The sequence below is a fragment of the Labeo rohita genome, chromosome 17, assembly GCF_022985175.1.
Source record: "Labeo rohita strain BAU-BD-2019 chromosome 17, IGBB_LRoh.1.0, whole genome shotgun sequence".
Classification (NCBI taxonomy): domain Eukaryota; kingdom Metazoa; phylum Chordata; class Actinopteri; order Cypriniformes; family Cyprinidae; genus Labeo; species Labeo rohita.
In genome coordinates this window covers 21,880,060-21,899,823 of record NC_066885.1, presented here as the reverse complement: position 1 = coordinate 21,899,823, position 19,764 = coordinate 21,880,060, and the positions used below count along the sequence as shown (strand labels likewise).

Sequence of the window (19,764 nt, the reverse complement as noted above, 5' to 3'; positions counted from 1 at the left end):
ACGAACAAAGGTCTTACGGGTTTGGAACAACATGAGAGTGAATAATTAACCATAGAATTTTCATTTTTGGGTGAACTGTCCCTTTAAGGCCACCTAATATAACGTGTAATCAAGCCATCTATATATTTCTGCTCTTTTTCTTTAAGTTTGTGAAGTTTGCGAACATAGAGGAGGACACGGCGTCATACCATCGCAGCTACGATTTCTTCGTCTCACGCTTCAGTGAGATGTGCCACTCCAGTTATGAGGATCCAGATATTCGCACAAAGTGAGCATCTCTTTCCAGCATTTCAAACGGGAAGATTTTTACACCCAAAATTATGAATGTTAAAAATATAGTTTCTCCTTGTTTTTTGGATTATACAGTTTTAACATAAACTAGGGCACACTTTAATTTAAGGTCCACTTCTCACTATTAACTAACGGTGACTTACAATGTATAATATGGTCATACAGTAATGTATAACGATGTATAATAATGCAGAATATGTGCTTTATAAGTACTAATATACAGCCAATATGCTAGTAATATGCATGCTAATAAGCAGAATTGGTTCCCTAATACTAAAGTTTTACCAGATATTTTTATACATATTTGTCAGTTCTACATAAAGTAAAAGAAACAGATAAGATTCATGTAACAGTACTAATAAACATCATATTTGTTTTAATCTCATACATTTTAAAGGATTAGTTCGCTTTCAGATCAAAAATGTACAGATAATTTACTCACCCCCTTGTCTTCCAAGATGTTCATGTCTTTCTTTCTTCAGCTGTAAAGAAATTATATTTTTTTGAGGAAAACATTTCAGGAATTTTCTCCATATAGTGGACTTCAATGGTGCCCGCAAGTTTGAACTTCCAAAATGCAGCTTAAATGCAGCTTCAAAGGACTCTAAACCCCAGTCGAGGAAGAAGGGTCTTATCTAGCGAAACGATGCACATGCGTACTCTGTGCACACAGGTTCAAGACAGTTTGGGTATGTCGAAAAACTCCCATCTCATTTTCTTCTCCAATTTGAAAATCATCCTACATCACTGTTTTACCGTTTTTTTTTTTTTTGTAAGAGGCGTTTGATCTTTCTTTGCACGTTCACTTTTAAACACTGGGTCAGTACTTCTGCTGCATTGTAGGACGATTTTGAAGTTGGAGGAGAAAATGAGATGGGAGTTTTTCGACCTACCCTAACTGCACTGAACCGGATTATACAGAGTTCACACAGAGCAAGACAAGACGAGCATTTGAGGTTAAAAAATATATAAATTGTCCATTTGTTAGAAAATAACCAATCGTTTCACTAGATAAGACCTTTCTTGATTGACTGGGATCATTTAGAGCCCTTTAAAGCTGCATTTAAACTGCATTTTGGAATTTCAAACTCACGGGCACCATAGAAGTCCACTATTTGGAGGACATTTCTGAAATGTTTTTCTCAAAAAACATAATTTCTTTATGACTGAAGAAAGAAATACATGAACATCTTGGACGTCAAGGAGGTGAGTAAATCATCTGTACATTTTTGTTCTGGAAGTGAACTAATCCTTCAACTAATTTTATATTACTTTCTCCATACTGTAGCTAGCCATATTTGAATCATGTTCAGACTTTTAACCTAATAAATGCAATTATTTTTACAAGAACAGATTTATGCTGATTATACACAATTTAAATAAATGCATTTTGAAAATACGTAAAAGTAAAATAAGATAGATGCATATAGTTAATAATAAATTATGCCATGATTTTATGAGTGCAGAAATTGCAGAATTTCATTTTTGCTTTACTGACAAATATGCATCACATAAACATAAACCAAGTTTATTGGTTTATGTTAAAACTGTGAAATCCAAATGGATGGAAACTATATATGAAATTCAAAAACAAAAAGTGTATGTCTGTCCTCTGGAAATGTCATTGTATTTTTTAAGACAACATATGTGCGACATTTCTGTCAAAAATGATAAAGCACCTTGTAGAATATACACTACCGTTCAAAAGTTTGGGGTCAGTAAGACTTGTAATAGTCTTTAAAGAAGTCTCTTATGCTCATCAAGGCTGCATTTATTTGATTAAAAATATAGAAAAAAAACAGTAATATTGCAAAATGTTTTTACAATATAAAATAATGTTCTTTATTTTAACATACTTTAAAATAGAATTTATTCCTGTGATGAAAAGCTGAATTTTTATCAGCTGTTACTCCAGTCTTAAGTGTCACATGATCCTTCAGAAATCATTCTAATATGCGGATTTATTATTAGAATGGTCAATGTTGGACAATATCAACAGTTGTGCTGCCAAATATTTTTTGGAACCTGTGATTTTTTTTTTTTTCAGGATTCTTTCATGAATAACAAGTTTAAAAAGTACAGTGTTTATTCAAAATATAAATATTTTATAACAATGTAAATTATTTATTATTAACCTTTAATAAACTTTTAATTATTAACTTAATACATCCTTGGTGAATAAAAGTATTAATTTCTTAAAAAAAAAAAAAAAACAATAAAAATGTACTGACCCCAAACTTTTGAACGGTAGTGTAAGTATCAATCAAATATATTACAACATTGTAATAAATAAAATATAAAACATAAAATCTGTTATGAATATAATAATGTGAAATTATGAATATGCAATTAATTAAACAGTATTATCCATAATTATATGACTTACTGGGAATATTAAGGCTTTGTAGAAATAGAGCTATAGGGATATACATAAAAAGGAAATGCACACACGAGAGTGTGTGGGGTTGAGATTTTTCCTCCGATACTGATACAATTTAATATTCTCTGCTCAGGGATTGAGCAGAACAAGATTACAAATGAGATATTCTGCTTTTGATATAAAAGAAAAAAAATCCTTTGGGATTTAATAACTCATGCATCATGGGGTGAATTGCACTATATATAATCCACATGTCTTATAAATGTGACTGAAGTCTGTTTGGGTTTTGTGTATGTGCGTGTAAGGATTCGTATGGCAGGGATCAGGGGTCTTCAGGGGGTGGTGAGGAAAACTGTCAATGATGAGCTGCAGGCAAATATTTGGGACCCTCAACACATGGACAAAATCGTGCCATCCCTTTTGTTCAACCTCCAACAGGAAGAAGGCATAGAGAGGTCTGAAACACACTTACATGCTCGCATACACAGTCACACATGAAAAGAAATGGACACTTTCAGTCTAATGGAAGTGTGAATTTTCTATCAAAGAAACAGTGTCTTGCTAATAGCTGTTAGTCAGTCTGTGTGATTAGGCTAATGAACTCCTAATCGAATGCTAATGAAAACGGTGTGATATAACAGTAGACTGACTACAACTGAAGTGTCAGACTTTTAAGTGTAATAAGAAAGTCATTTATTCTAGAAGCTGCCGTACTAGCTGTAAACCTAATAAACGCAAAGCCCCGAGGGGCAGAGGCAGACCACAAAATCTGAATTGAACTGTGATGAACTGCATAAAACCATAAAACTCTTCACCTCTTCACCTCTGGGGAAATAACTGACCACAAGTTAACAAGACTGCCAACAACAATTGGCCTATTGATTCAGCCCTGGTTTATGTTTGTTTTCTGTTTTTTGGTTGCTATCGATAGGTCTCCTTCCCCAGAGACAGAGAAGGAGAAGGAGAGTCCAGTGGAGCTGACAGAGAGATGTTTTCGAGAGCTGTTAGGACGAGCGGCCTACGGCAACATCAAGAATGCTGTGAAACCTGTGCTCATGTAAGTGTTTATGCACTACCCTGGTGCAAACACACGAGGGCAGCACAGAGACACATTTGTTTTCTTTTCAGTTCATTTAGCATTTATATTAGACAAGTATATTTTGACCATCAGTTAACTATTTTTTGTTTTTTGTCATTATTAATTTTGCTTTAATGAATAAAGGGCATATATTTGACAATAAATTTTAGACGGATAGTAGTCATGCAACTATTACTAATTGACTGGATTGTTAATTATAATCCAAGCTAAACAATGCACGCACTACCATTCAAAAGCTTGGAGTCAGTAATATGTTTTTTAACATTTAATAATATTTTACAATTACTGTTTTTATCTTACCATCCCCAAACTTTTGTGTAGGGTGTAAATGGAATAAGGACATGAATGCTTGCATGATTTATTAATTCAGTTAATAATAACTGAAACCTTTTTTGTCAGTAAAGGTTTCCATTTATTTATTTAAATTCATTTTATTCAATATCGACACAATATAGAAATATAGCATTGGAAAGAGAATGAAGAAAAAATAAACAAATTGTCCTTATTGTCCTTATAGTAAAAGTAACTGTAGTATCTGTTACGCCAGTGTATTTTTTGATCTACTTTGCCTGCTGTTTCCTGCTCTAGTTCTGTTTGCTGAAGCTAATCATTAATTCACTTGTGTTTTTCCAGGCACCTTGATAACCATTCACTCTGGGAGAGCAAAACATTTGCAGTCCGCTGTTTTAAAATCATTATGTACTCCATTCAGGTAGATACAAACAACTGTGCTGAAATTTGGTTGTAAAAATATCTGATCTATCACAAAATACAACGCAAGACACAGTTTTGTAGAGCATGGCTATTTGCTACTATATAATTGTGTGGCGTTTGGGGAGATATTTAAACATCTTTGAAATAGCTTTAAAGAGATAGTTTACCCAAAAATGAAAATTCTGTCATTAATTACTCACCCTTGTGTCGTTCCAAACTCGTAAGACCTTTGTTCATCATCAGAACTCAAATTAGAATGTTTTTGATGAAATCTGGGAGCTTTCTGACCCTGCATAGACAGAAACACAACTGACACATTGGGTGAACTATGTATTTAAAAGTCTCAGAACAGTAGTGAAAATATATTTATATAAAATATCAAATATTTTTTTTATTCAAATTTGATACATATTTTACAAATTATCCTATCAGCTCAAAAATCACATGAATGTATTAATATTTCGTACTGACTTTACTTCATAACATTTGTGTTTTTAATGTTAAAAAAATGAATGAAAATATAATTCATCTGTATTACTGTAATATTAACTAGTCTATTCTTTCTTTGACAGTCCCAACACTCACATCTGGTGATTCAGCAGCTATTGGGCCACTTGGATGCCAACAGTAAAAATTCAGCCCGAGTGCGTGCTGGGATAGTGGAGGTGATCTCAGAGGCAGCTGTCATAGAGGCCAGTGGATCCATAGGTATCAGAGCGTCTTTAGACCACTAGAGGGAGCACTAAAACCTTCTCATTAGACAAACACTTAAGATTTATTTTTGAAAATACAGTTGAAGTCATATGCATCAACAATTTTTTTTTAAGGGATACATTTTGTCATTAACTACTCACCTTCACGTCATTTAAAACCCGTAAGACCTTTCATCTTCGGAACAAAAATTAAATCTATGTATGAAATCTGAGAGCTTTCTGATTCTGCATAGACAGCAACACAACTGCCACGTTCAAGGCCCACAAAGGAAGCAAGTGCATCGTTATATAGTCCATATAACAGTACTGGTTCAATCTAGTAGTTCCGAAATTGTTGAATAAAGTCGATATTTTGTTTTCTTTGCACACAAAAAGTATTCCCATAGCTTCATAACATTACAGTTGAACCACTGATGTCACATGGACTATTTTAATGATGTCCTTACTACTTTTCTGGGCCTTAAACATGGTGGTTGTGTTGCTGACTATGCAGGGTTAGAAAGCACTTGAAATTATATCTTAATATCTTAATTTGTGTTCTGAAGACGAGGTTTGAAAAGACATAAGGTTGAGTAATTAATGGCAGAATTTTCATTTTTGGGTGAACTATCCCTTTAATTTAGTTTTGACTCTGTGCCGTACCTCTCCACAGGGCCCACAGTACTGGAAGTGTTTAATACTCTACTGAAGCAGCTCAGACTCAGCGTGGACTACGAGCTTACAGGATCCTATGACTCCTTTGCAAATATGGGCTCCAAGGTCATTAAAGTACATGAGGAGAGACAACTCCAAGAAGCCGTCATCAAAACTATTGGTGGGTGAACAATGAGTGATTGTAAGTAAATCTGGCAGTCGTGGCAGTCAAATATTTTAGTAAAATGACCGTGGCTAAACTGTAGAATTGATTTGTTTCAGGCAGCTGATTTCCAAACATAGCTGTGCTCAGTTTCATATCAACCCGCATTTTATCTCAGTATTTAAGTCTTGTAAATGCATAAAGAGCTGGGGAAAGCTTTTTGAATTTGAAGATCATGGTAAGTTTAACTTATTTTGTCTTCTGGGAAACACGTAACCATCTTCTGTAGCCTCTGAAGGGCAGATATAAAAAAAAAAAAAGAATATTTAGGCAAAATAAGAAAAATGTTCACATCTCCATTCTGTTCAAAAGTATTCACCCCCCAGCTCTTAATGCATGGTTTTTCCTTCTGGAGCATCAGTGAGCGTTTGTATGATGCCTCTTATTTTGGTAAAATAATAACATTTTGCAAATTTCTGAAAGTGCGATGAAACTTTTGACCTCAACTGTAGATAGATAGATAGATAGATAGATAGATAGATAGATAGATAGAAACCAGCTGACTGTGCATATTTTTCTTTGTTTACAGGCTCATTTGCAAACACACTGCCCACCTACCAACGCTCCGAAGTCATGCTGTTCATCATTGGTAAAATTCCTGTGCCAGGCATGTATCCGGCTTTGGGGTCGGCCAACACCGGGTGAGACAGGGTTACAACCTAGACATTATCAATTAGACATGTTTACAATGTATTTTCTGCTGGCCCAAGATGAAATGCAAATTAGCTAAGGAATAACATAAACGTTAGCATAGAAAGAGTTCATTAACCCTGTTGAAAAAAACAGCATATGCTATTTAGGTAGGTTTTGATGCTGGGATGGTGGTTTTAGCTGGTTTATGCTGGTCCTTAGCTGGTCATGTGCTGGACCATCTTAAACCAGCTAAGGACCAGCAAAGAGCCAGCATAAACCAGCAAAGGACCAGCATAAACCAGCTAAGGACCAGCTTAAACCAGCATCAAAACCTGCCTAACCAGCATATGCTGTTTTTTTTTCAACAGGGAAGATAAATGCAAGCGTAGCAAGAATACAGTATTTTGTCAATAAGTGTCTGTTTCTGGTTTCAGGGTTGAGGGCAGTAGGATGATCCAGATTATGCTGCTAAAGTCTCTGCTGCAGGTGAGCTGGTTTGTGTCAGTCATAATCTCACGCTGTGCCATGCCGAGGCCATTTACTCCCCCTGCTGTTTTATGACATCCACAGTTGCTGATGCAGTCTAAACCGTATGATGGTCTTTAAACGTCAGTCTCTCCATTTCTCCTTTAGGTAACAGCAGGATTCCAGTCTACAAACATTTTGACAGCACTTCCCACCTCATTCCTGGACCCGCTCTTGTCCTTTACGCTGATGGAGGACGCAGAGATCCGTCTACTCGTTCTTGACATTCTCATCAGCATCATTGATCGCCATGACAACCGGCACAAATTCTCCCCTGTCAGGTTGGGGCACACTGACAGACAAAACCACAATCTACAATTGACCTTTGCTATGAATTATGTCAGATAGAATGAACATTTTGTTGTTGGGGTGTAGTGCCTCTCTTAAAATGATGTACATTTTTTAAGCCTAAGGATATTTTGCTGCAGTAGGTCCCTGAGAATTATCTGACAAAAATGTTACAGTGCATTTTTCTATTGTTTTTAACAGAATTATCTCAGATATCTCAGTACTGAAGTTGAAAGTAGACAAGTGTTCGAGGCAGGATAACCTGTTCATGAAGAAACACAGCCAGAGGCTGTACCGCCACATTTACCTGACCTGCAAAGAGGAGAGCAGTGCCCAGCGGCACTTTGAGTCTCTTTATACGCTGCTGGGGTTGATCTGTGTGGAGCTGGCCAATGAGGAGGTAGTGGTGGACCTGATCCGACTGGCTTTGGCATTACAGGTATTTCTCCCTCCTCTATGATTTGTACCGTGGGCCTGAATAAGTATGCCAGTGGACAAATAGGGTCAGCATAATGATGGTACTTAATATACATTATAAATGCTAACACAAGTTGACTTTTACTTTATGCTCAAGTACTCATTGTATTCAACTGTAAACTGTGTCATAAACATGTCTGTCAGTACAATAACCGTACAATAACAATAGTTCTCAGCCTTTTTCATTTCCCCTGATGCATCCTCTTCCTCAGGACCTGGCCTTGACTGAAGAGGCTCTTCCTGTATATACCCGCTGTGCCATCCACGCTCTGTCAGCTGCATACCTGAACCTCATCAGTCAGCTGACCACTGTGCCCACCTTCTGTCAACATGTCCATGAGGTGAGAGCTTTGTCTGTCTATCTGTCCGTGTGCTCTTATATCCATCCATAGTCTGTCCATCCATCCATCCATCCATCTGTCTCTCAGTCTGTCTGTTCATCGATCCATCCATCTTGTCTGTTTATGTGTCTGCTGTGTCTGTCGATCTATCTATCCGTCTGTCTATCCATCCATCTATCTGTCTGTCTATCTATCTATCTATCTATCTATCTGTCTGTCTATCTGTCTGTCTGTCCATCTGTCTGTCTGTCTGTATGTCTATTTGCTGTCTCTATAAATGTATCTCTCCGTGTGTCTGTATGTCTGTCTATCTGTTTGTCTGTCTGTCCGTCTGTCAATCTATCTATCTATCTGTCCGTCCGTCCGTCTATCTATCTATCTATCTATCTATCTATCTATCTATCTATCTATCTATCTATCTATCTATCTATCTGTCTGTCTATCTATCATCTGTCTGTCCATCAATCCATCAATCTACAGTATCTGTCTGTTTGTCTATAAGTGTATCAGTCCGTCAGTCTGTCTGTCCATTTGTATATCTGTCCGCCGTCCATCCATCCACCTGTCTGTCTGTCGATCCATTGATCCATCCATCTATCTGTCTCTCTGTCCATTTGTCCATCCATCTGTCTGTCCACCCGGCAGTCCGTCCGCCTGTCTGTCTGTCCATTTGTCCATCCGTCTGTCTGTCCACCCATCCGTCCATCTATCTGTCTATTTGCTGTGTCTATAAATGTATCAGTCCGTCAGTCTCTCTGTCTATTTGTCTATCTGTCCGCCGTCCATCCATCCACCTGTCTGTCTGTCCATCCATTGATCCATCCATCTATCTGTCTCTCTGTCCATTTGTCCATCCATCTGTCTGTCCACTCATCCGTCATTCTGTCTGTCTGTCCATCGATCCTTCCGTCTGTCTATCTGCTGTATCTATAGATCTATCTCTCCACCTATCTGTCTGTCTGTGTATCTGTCTACTGTATCTATAGATCTGTTTATCTGCCTGTCTGTTTTTCCCGCAGGTGATTGAGTCAAGAAAGAAATGTATTCCTTTCCTGCTGCCAGAGGATGTTCTTGTTGAGAGCTCAAAGTAAGCAACACTAGACTGTTCAGACTACCATAATGTTCTTCTCACCATTATGAGACAGCTTTTCTGCCTTGGTTCACACTAATCAACCAACAGAAATGTGTAGTTCTGTATGAGTTCTTACAAACGTATGTGCTGGGTAGAAAACATACTGTACAGCTTTTATTGAGTTCAGTGTCTTTCAGTTCACTACAAGATCGTCCTGGGGACATTTTCAGCTGTGATATGCTGAGCAAGTGGTTATAAAATACATTAAACCCACAAAACATTCAGAGGTCTCTTATCCATCTGGTTTCTACTACCTCAGAAAAGCGTACCCATATAAAGCTAAAGAACGGCTTTGGCCTCTTTCTCTTTCAGGATTCCAGAGAAGCTGGAGAAGGTGGAGGGAGAGGTGCTATTCGTGCAGGCTAAGATAGCAGAGATGCTGGGCGGCAGCGGATACAACACAGAGAGACTGGCCACTCCATACATCCCACAGATCACAGGTCTGACCCTCAGCCTGAGCTTTAAATATACTGAAACAGGATGTCCTGTCATATATTTGCCTTTCATCAATGGACACATACAGTGAGAGTGTTTCACAGTTAAATGTTATAGTGCAGCTGGGGTTTTTTTATGGAATTCTCCATAATACAGTACATTACGAAAATATAATTTTTTATAATTAACACAGATGAAGACAGACTGTCCAAGAGGAAGAGTATTGGAGACACTGTCTCTCTGCAATTAGAGATGGAGTCCAGAAACAGTCCAGAGAAAGAGCAGGTAACACATGCTTATTTTCATTACACTGCTTAGTGTATGTGTATGTATGTGTGTGTGTGTGTGTGTGTGTGTGTGTGTGTGTGTGTGTTCACCTCTTAGAATTGTATTTAATAACAGCTGTATTTTTTAACCTATGTTCAATGTCTTTACAGAGATCCACAGCAGAGCAAATAACATTTGAAACTCTTAAACAAGCCATTGGTAAGTCATTTTTCTTTTAAGTAAATAATACTTTTATTCAGCAAGGCTGCATTACATTGATCAAAAGTTACACTGTTACAAAAGTCTTTACTATATATTTCATCATATTTGAATGATTTCTGAAGGATCATGTGACATTGAAGACTGGAGTAATATTTTTTAAGAAAAATATTTAAATATATTACAATAGAAAGCAGTTATTTCAAATTATAGTACTGTTTTTACTGCATTTTTTGTTCAAATAAATGTCTTTGTAAGAGTAAGAATTTAAAAAAAACATTTTTAAAACTATTTAAAAAAATTAAAATGTCTTACCACCCCAAACTTACATTACATTTTGAAGTCATTTTTATTTTGAGTTTTATAGTGTACTTATAGCATTGATGCGGAACTGCCGTTCTGATTAATGATTTCTATAAAATATGATTTTTAAATATTCAATAATCACAAATGACTGGTGTGCTACAAAAAATCTTGTTAGTAGTAATGTTCATAAATTGAGCTTAAATTATAAATCTGAAAGGGTTTTCTATGCTGGTTTTTGTGGGTTAGTCCAGAATCACCTGTATTTGTGTGTGCTTGTTCAGTAGACAGCGTGAATGTAGAGGAGCTGGAGAGAGAGCGCAGAAGGCAGGTGGTGGAGAGGTTTCAGACCGCCCCATTTGAGGAGATAGCAGCCCACTGTGGAGCCAGGGTGAGTCCAATGCCTAGCAAGCGTGCGCACTCTAATTTTATCATCAAAAAGCACAAACACAGCTCTTCTTTTGAGCTCCTACATCTGTTCTTTTCTTTGTTTTACTGGCATGAACTCTCCGACTGTACTGTTTCTTTCTAGGCTTCCCTGCTGCAGAGTAAACTCAACCAAATCTTCGAAATCACAATCAGGTACATAATGTAAAACTGTTTAAAACTGCTTTCCTAGTGGTAGAAAACCACAAGAGTGGAAAAAGGCTGTATTGTCTGTCTCATGTGATTGACACTCTCTCTGTTGGATAGGCCTCCACCGAGTCCGTCTGGCTCTGTCGGGAACGGTCACGGCCGGAGCCGCTCCGTACCAGTCTATGAAATGAAGTTTCCAGACCTCTGTGTATACTGATAGACCCAGGAGCCTTAGTCACCACATACAGCTGTTTTCATCCCACTATTATCAATGTCCAGGTGTAACTCTATTTCTTCTAAACTGTGTTCTCTAGTGTAATATTGAACTTTAGATAAGGATTATGGCTGTACTTCATCCTGATGTCTATTTACGGAAACAAAGACAAACAAACCAAGAGAATATACCATATGTTGGTTAATTATGCACTTAAAATCTTAGTCTAGGCTAAAAAGGACAGAATTTATCGACAAATGATCGTATCTTGTCTGAATGAGGTTTTCTTGTTTAGGTTACTGTGTAAGTGTGCAGTCTGTTGTTCAAAGCAAGTGATTGGTTTTCTTGTACAACTAAAGAGTAAAGCTGCCTTAAATTTTGTATCTTAAGTTAAGAACATATGTCCAAGAATGTCCCAGACGTGTTTCCATGTGTGGATATGGAGAGTTTAACTAAATACAAGCTTTGTTTGCATGTTTAAACCGTCTCTACATGCTGCAATAACAGTTGTATTTAAAGCAATAATTATTGAACTTACAAATAAAAACTCGTGGTTAGAAGCTGTGGAAAACATACAGTAAATACTAAGTTTCTAGTTCAACTCAATGCAGTATTCCAATCAGAACTGCTGGCTTAAAGGATTAGGTCGCTTTAAGAATAAAAATTTCCTGAGAATTTACTCACCCCAGTGTCATCCAGGATCTTCATGTCTTTCTTTCTTCAGTCGAAAAGAAATTAAGTTTTTGAGTTAAACATTCTAGTAGTTTTCTCCATATAGTGGACTTCAGTGGGGATCAGCGGGTTGAAGGTCCAAGTTGCAGTTTCAATGCAAGGCGCTACACAATCCTAGCCAAGGAATAAGGGTCTTATCTAGCGAAACGATTAGTCATTTTCTAAAAAAAATTAAAATTGATGTACTTTTTAAGCACCAATTCTTGTCTAGCACTAGCTCTGTGACTTCACTCATTATGTAATCACGTTGGAAAGGTCACACAAAATGTCTTTGTATTTTGGTTCAAAAAGGTAGGGTACATCAGAAAAACTTAATTTCATTTCTCCTCCAACTTAAAAATCACCCAACACCGTTGTTTTATCTTAAGGGTGTTTGATGTTCTTTGCACGTTTGCTTTGTAAACACTGCAGTACTTCCACCTGTAACTGCGTAATGCGGGAAGTGTTTTATTTTTGCATTTGTGGTTAAAAAGTAAACATGTATATATTATGTATATAACATGTATAAAAGACGAGTTCATGATGTTTGTACTTAATAGATTTGGCTGCTTTTAGCCTCATTCTGGAGCCTTATTAAAGTCCACTATATGGAGACAATCCCGGAATGTTTTCCTTAAAAACCTTTTTTTTTTTTTGACTGAAGAAAGAAAGACATGAACATCTTGGATGACATGGGGGTGAGTAAATTATTAGGAAATTGTATTCTGGAAGTGAACTAATCCTGTAATGACGCTGTGTGTAAGAAAGTGAATGTGTTGCATTCACATAGTAAAGTCAGACTTGTATCATTACACTTAATACTCTTATCGATGCAGTTTCATACGTGAAGGGTTTTCATTAGCATAATGTTTGCTTGATTGCATACATTGTTTATTTTCTCAACCAGAGTGAATTGGTGTAATCATTACCAAAATTAGTAAAATTTCACGGGTAAAAAAGGTCCATTGTCTACTGTCAATGGTGTTGCGATGTTAAAGCACAGTACACACAGAAATCACTTTCAAACCATGCAGCTTTCTGTGAATTTGCATGACCAGTTTGAACCCATTTCCAAATCTGCTTGGGGAAATTCCTGCTTGTGTGTATTCCTATTGAAATTGCGGTATTTTTCTCTGTATTCACTTTCTAAACCAAGCAGCTTTCTGTTGGTCAACACATGGCACCTCACAGGAATCTCTCAATCACATGGATTCCTGTTGAGATGATGCCATTTTGTCTGAAAATGTGACCACACCTTTACAGACCCCTTCTTTTAGGGTCTAAAGGGATCAATTATCTACCTTTTTTTTGCCATAATTTGTTTCACTTGTCACTTGTACAGTGAAAAAATCCTTTATTTTACTTAAATATGTAAATAATTTCAGGTTTACATCAAAATTTTGTTGTTCTGGATTTAAACGCAGCACTTTAAAGCTCACTGTTTAAATGTGGTGTATGCTGAAAAATGTACTTCATGTTGTGCGTTAATTTCATCTTGATGTGTTTTTGTCTAAAATTTTATGGTGTGTTATTTGTTGTCATATTGTTCCAGTTCCACATAAAAACATGGACGTTTGCCATGTTAGTTTTTTTAGCTCATGGTTGTTGTATTTTATTTTATAATCATCTTTGGTGATACCTTGAATTTATTTGCAAGCGTAACAAACAAGCGAGTTTTATCTTCTCTGTCAATATGGCTGTGATTTTCATCTGATGGAATATTTAAGACTGCTTACATGTGAGGTGATTTTGCATGTATGAAATATCAGCGTTTAGTCTTTCCTTGTCAGCTGCTGCTGCATGCACTGGGTGTTTTGTCTGTGCTTTTACCATTTTTCATTTCACTGAGATCATTACAACACTGTGGACCGTAATTAGTCAACTTAGTTCCTGTTATGTGTTTAGAGACTCTCACAGCAAAAGGATGAGACTTCAGAACTGCGTTCTGTGAATGTTTGCCTACAAGTGATGTACATATGTGGTGTGAATAATACGAATATCAATTAAAGACTAATTTTATGAATTCAAAGGCTGACCTGTGTTTATAGCTTTATTGGCAACTGCACATATGTCTGAATGAGTCTAATGTGTGCTAGTTTCTCAGAAATGAACCATTTTGTTCTTTCCTGCTTGAAACAATCGTTTTATATCACATTTTGTAAATTTACAGTATAATACATTTCAATAAATAATCTAAAAATGCTGTTTCTTTAGCCTCTAATCCAGTAATCACCACAGCATTTCTATGTACAGAATTCAGAATTTATTGTTGAATACAATGTGAATAAACTCTAAGCGTCAAGAATTAAGTGCTACTTGTAACACCACCCACCCTCTTTTTTTTGTTGACTATGCATGATAAGTTTGCTGGGAAGAAAGTATATTAAAAACAATCCCATTAACCTCCCCTCACTGGTCCTTCTTCTGGTGCTCTTTGTTTATGACGTTTTTGAAGAGTGTGAGAAGGGGTTTCTGACTACGTTCGTCCCAGGACTTCATAAAGCCTCCGTAGCGCTTGCTAGCAGGCGGGCTGCTCCAGCGGAAATGGGTCATTTTGTAGGAGTCATCCTTCTTCTCCTGGTTTACAGCGCTCTCCTCTTGAGGATAGTCAACCTCGCTGACCGCCAGATCACGCCTCATCTCGGCTGGGAGATTCTCGGCGGATTCCTCTTCCACGCCGTTTGTGTACACCTTGATAGGCCGGCGTTTGCGACCCACTGGCTTTCCCCAGCGGAAATGCTCCATGGAGTAGGAGCGCTTGTGCTCGTGCCGAGGACTGGACTCGGGGTCCATTTGCTCAGCAGGAGCGAGGGCAGCTGGGGAGAGGGGTGCAAGGACCTCGGTTTGCTCCAGCTCAGAGGGAGGCCGCAAATGGCTTTCTCCAGGGTAAACGGGGGTTTCATCTGTCAGATCAGACCTGCATAGCTGTATGCAGTCCTTGAGAAGAGCAAAAGAAAAAGAAACTGAAGAGTTGACATTTTGTAAAGAAATGTTGTGTTGTTGTGCAGCAATAAGAGGAACTTTTTGGTCAAGCTTAAAATACAAAAAGAACAACCAGAGAAGCTATTTAAAAGGCACCTGTTATTTCTGTGACTACTACACCATGTTAATTATTTGCATAATGCCCACCTACTGGCTGCTTTGGTCTGCTTGCAAAGAACGGCTAGTTAAATGAATTTCGGTATTTTGCGGAAATGCTGTTTTTTTTTTTCTTCCCTCGCTGACATCTGGATTTCCAGTATGGATGCCACTGGATAAAATACTGTTACAGCTCCTCAAGAAGTGTTGCCAGCTCAATTATGGTAAGGGGTGTTGCATTTCTGGCACATGGTCTAAGCAGCTGACCAATCAGGGCAGCTATTCTGAGCTATTTGAAAAGGTAAGCTTTTAAAGAGACATGAACTTATTTCTTTTTTATTATTATTTAGGCAGAGGGTAAAAGAGGTGTACAGTACCAAAAAAAGTGTTTTGAACTAAAGTGAACCCCTAAAATAGTATTATGAGCTTGTAAATTAGCATAATATGTGCATGTACTCTAAAAATTCTGGGTTATTTTTTCTACCCAACTGCTGGGTTGAACCTGTTGGGTTGTCTTTTACTTGTTTTCTGGTAATGTGTTAGACTTCCAATTCATAAACTGCTGCAGGGAAATAACGACAAGAATAACAAAGTGCAGTAAACAGTAGAACTGTATCCACTGTAGACACTATCCACTGTGTTCATAATTAAGATAACATATGATAAGACACATCAGTTTGCAATATCAGGAAGCAAAACAGCGACCCCATAACGTAGTATTTTGCCCCTGGAATGTGAATTTTACCAGGGGAACCCCACCAAAAAACATGTATTTTACCCTCTGGAATGTGATTTTTCCAGGGACCACCACGCCCACGGAACGTTGGCTAAACGTCTGATGCAAGGGGCCGTTCACATATCGTATCTTTTGCGCACTCAAGTTTGTTATTTTAAATGTGGACGCGCGGCAGCTGCGCTCATAACGGAAGCGACGCGCTCGGTTTTTCCAGGCGCGTCCATGCTGCATCGAGTTGAAACCATCTCAACTTTTCAGAATGCCACAAGCACAGCGCAGGTCATGTGACAAGAATCAACCAATTAGCTTCATCCTTTCTTGTAACAACATTGAAAGCTCAGCCAAGATGGAGAAACAGCTAATCATAGCTGTACGGGGATAGCCATTTTTAAATAAATTTAGTAGCAGAGCTACAGCAAGTGATTTTTAGTGCTGGAAATCTGTTTGTCCTTTGCTGAAACTTCCGCGTCTTCACTGAGAGCACAAGTCATGGTTGCTTAGCAATGGCAGACGCCACGGGAGCGCAAACTACAGAGCGCTTGAAAAGAAGGAGAAAGTGGAAAGCAAAGTGAAAGCGTTTTCCACACGTTTTTAGGCGCGACATGTGAACTGCCCGTTAGGCACACTTATCTGGAAACACTTCAGGAGTTTTGAAGTCGTCACCAGATTGGTTAAATTATACAGGATTTCCGGGAGATGTTGCGCCTAGAAACAAACATGCCGTGATGTCAAACTCCCTCATCGATGAAGAAAGCTGTCGTGTTTACAACTGTGACAATGAGCACTTATCAGTATCAACTAAACTAAATATTTACATTTCGCGGCATAGAATCTTTTAACCCTGTACATGACATACCACAAAATGAAACGTGATTGGTTGCTTTACCTATCAGTCAAATGGCCTCTTGGGCGGGTCATGGACATTCAAAGCGGACAAAGTTCCCAGACCTTCTGAGGGTCTGGCTACACAAGACTGAAGCCCCGTTCACACTTCTGTCGCTGCATGTCGCCAGTGGCTGGCGATGAGGTTGCTAGTGGGCGTTCTTACTACTGGTTGCCTTGGCAGCGAATCAGGTTTCTTGCCGCTAAATACAAACATTTTGGAGGCAAAAGACTAAATATAATATAAATATAAATTAAATCTCTACATACAAACAAAAACGAATGAGAAGCAGAGCCTACTTTTTTATTTGAGTATGTTTATCTATGGCTGAGAGGAGAACGATCACATGAGCACTACCGTTTTCTTTCCTATTGGCTGTCGCTCCCGAAAGTCGCTCTTCATTTGCATAAAGCTGGCGATTTCTGGCGACAAGCGCGACATCGAGTTACAGCGACCGTTGGCGACCGGATGGGGCGTGTCCAGCGACGCGACAAAGTTCAGAATCCCTCAACTTCATGCAAATGAAGAGCGACTTTCGGGAGCGACAGCCAATAGGAAAGAAGATGGTAGAGCTCATGTGATCGTTCTCCTCTCAGCCATAGATAAACATACTCAATGAAAAAAGTAGGCTCTGCTTCTCATTCGTTTTTGTTTGTATGAGATTTAATTTATATTTATATTTAGTCTTTTGCCTCCAAAATGTTTGAATTTAGCGGCAAGAAACCTGATTCACTGTCAAGGCAACCAGTAGTGAGAACGCCCACTAGCAACCTCATCGCCAGCCACTGGCGACATGCAGCGACAGAAGTCGCTGCTAGTGTGAACGGGGCTTAAGTTTTGAGTAGCAATTGGTTGGGTTTTGTTGTGAAAACCTGGCAACCCTGATACACCCCTCCCTTTTCCCTCCGACGAAACAACAGCAGGCTTTTTGTGTCCTTTAATTTACTTTTAATTTGAAAATACTGACTTTAATTTAATTTGATGTTAAAATATGTTCTCTAATCTCAATACTGTTCTTATGGGCAGGTTACAGAGTCAGTCACAGCATCTTTCAGCTAGGAGTGAACACGAGGCGGTGGTTTGAGGTTCGCAGTTCACCCGGCAAACAGCAACCCATCACCGGCGACACACGGACAGGAGAATCTGGACTATTTCGGTGAAAAGTGATTACAGAGAACGGTTGAATTAAAATATTACTTTTAAATGTTAATTTTTTTCTAAAACGCTTGTTAAACTAATTTCATATTGGTGGGATCATTCATAAAATAGTCAATATATAGACAAAGAACAAATCAAGAAAAACCTGAAAAGAAAAACAGCAGAAAATAAGAGAAAAAAATGACTAAAACTATTACAAAAATTTTACACCACTATGCTGTGCTTATAAATTATTAAGGTCACTTGACCAAAAAGTTAAATGAATACTGACATTTTTAAATGTCTTTTTTCTTCATAAAAGCTGATGTACCAGTAGCCATCCAGGTAGATGTTTTTTTTTGTTGTTGTTTTATTAGTGGCTGCTGGGGGCATTTCTAGAAGGTCCAAGTCAAAAAAGTCCAACCAAAAGGTACAAATATCTCAAATGTCTAATGTAAAGTCTTTTTTGCTCTTTTCCATCTTTTGTTTGGTGACCGTCATTAGTCTGATCGCTAATATCACACCTCGTCTCGGCAAGCCACATGAATGGCGTTCTCATTCGGGGTGGTTTTTTCAAATCCCTAATTCTAAATAATTGTTAATATCAATAAGACATGTTTATGTTTTTTGGCTGAAAGAACTAACACTAGCAACTAAGCAGTCATGTGTGCAAGGTATATTGTAACTTACCAAGATGTTGTCGTCAGTGGTGAGGTCTCTGCAGCGGGCGTTCTCCCAACACTGAGCTCTGACTTCAGACCCACCCGCACAAAGAACAGCCAGAGCCAAGAGCCAAGCAGGACACAACATCCTCACTCCCCTCACCATATCTGACAGAACACAATAATTTGTGTAAATATTAATAACAGAAATATTTACATGTATGCACACCCAATCACATTAAATGCATGCATAGTTATGCAAAGCATTACAAAAGAACAGACATTGTGAATGCAATGCATGTCTGAGATAAAATAAAGACAAATGGATGCGTTTTTTACCCACCTGTTGTGTAGAAAAAAGTCAGCTGGCCAAAGTTGTTCTCTCTGAGGATCTGTGATCTGTTGGTTATGTGTGTGTTTGCTTGCCTCTGATGTCTGAGACCCTCATCTAGTCGTCTTTTATAAGCTACCTGTGCGTCAATTCCTCAAGGCCACCAAACTCTGTCACTTTTAATGGGTGGTGCAGGTAGGAAACCCCGGCGCATCATCTATGGTACGGATGAGTAATCCATCAAAGATTGTCAGTCAACAGAAAAAGTCAGTTGTGAATGAGTGCAGGATTAGGATGAGAGCTTCATTCAGGTGTCTGGCTTATCAAATCATGATGGTGTTTTTCATTATGTTTAAGGGCATATGTGTCAGTTTACATGACTTGCGTGATTAAAGGTCTAAATTCGCTTAAAATCAATTATGGACATGTTTTTCTGTGTGTAAGGGCACATAGGTGCTAATCTTGTGTTGAAATGAATTGAAAGGTGAGGGATTTGAACATCCGGGTGCATTACAGTTTGAGCAAAAGCACTAATACAGATTTGGTTAAGCAGACAAATACAAAACATAAAATCATGATAAAGACTTGCTGTATCTTTTCCAAAAATTACAATAAATTAGGGCTAAATTCTTAATGGAGAAATAAAAAGCAGTTAATGTTAACAGAAAATATTAAGATGACATTAGATGACACTTTGAAAATAGCTAAACATTTTTATTTATTTTTTTTTTCAGTGGAAAAGAGACAGAAACTATTCCAGGGA

General features: G+C 37.9%; 2 protein-coding genes across 4 annotated transcripts in view; one reads left to right on the top strand and one right to left on the bottom strand.

Annotated features, from left to right (window-relative positions):
• The window catches only part of efr3ba (EFR3 homolog Ba (S. cerevisiae)), a 31,907-nt gene extending 17,231 nt beyond the window's left edge, over positions 1-14,676 (top strand). For 2 of the 3 annotated variants that reach the window (XM_051133717.1, XM_051133719.1), the window contains exons 5-22: positions 147-268; positions 2,977-3,126; positions 3,603-3,728; positions 4,404-4,482; positions 5,057-5,192; positions 5,850-6,011; positions 6,583-6,694; positions 7,121-7,172; positions 7,320-7,492; positions 7,701-7,938; positions 8,189-8,317; positions 9,337-9,404; positions 9,762-9,889; positions 10,078-10,169; positions 10,322-10,370; positions 10,958-11,064; positions 11,206-11,255; positions 11,367-14,676. In XM_051133717.1, coding sequence (XP_050989674.1) covers positions 147-268; positions 2,977-3,126; positions 3,603-3,728; positions 4,404-4,482; positions 5,057-5,192; positions 5,850-6,011; positions 6,583-6,694; positions 7,121-7,172; positions 7,320-7,492; positions 7,701-7,938; positions 8,189-8,317; positions 9,337-9,404; positions 9,762-9,889; positions 10,078-10,169; positions 10,322-10,370; positions 10,958-11,064; positions 11,206-11,255; positions 11,367-11,466 — 2,073 coding nt within the window. In that variant the 3' untranslated portion in view covers positions 11,467-14,676. The remainder of the gene's footprint in view (positions 1-146; positions 269-2,976; positions 3,127-3,602; positions 3,729-4,403; positions 4,483-5,056; positions 5,193-5,849; positions 6,012-6,582; positions 6,695-7,120; positions 7,173-7,319; positions 7,493-7,700; positions 7,939-8,188; positions 8,318-9,336; positions 9,405-9,761; positions 9,890-10,077; positions 10,170-10,321; positions 10,371-10,957; positions 11,065-11,205; positions 11,256-11,366) is intronic. The other variant, XM_051133720.1, reaches the window with a different exon arrangement.
• pomca (proopiomelanocortin a) lies at positions 14,415-19,132 on the bottom strand. The gene is made up of 3 exons (XM_051133742.1): positions 19,014-19,132; positions 18,699-18,838; positions 14,415-15,111 (listed from the first exon to the last, which is right to left on the bottom strand). The coding sequence occupies exons 2-3, from the start codon at positions 18,834-18,836 to the stop codon at positions 14,584-14,586; spliced, it is 666 nt and encodes a 221-aa protein (XP_050989699.1). The 5' UTR covers positions 18,837-18,838; positions 19,014-19,132; the 3' UTR covers positions 14,415-14,583.
• Positions 19,133-19,764: the final 632 nt, after the last annotated feature.

Coding starts and splice junctions, on each gene's coding strand:
- pomca (XM_051133742.1), bottom strand. CDS start 18,836: ATGGTGAGGGGAGTGAGGATGTTGTGTCCTGCTTGGCTCTTGGCTCTG. Junction 15,112..18,698: donor CCACTGACGACAACATCTTG/GTAAGTTACAAT, acceptor GCTCTTCTCAAG/GACTGCATACAGCTATGCAG.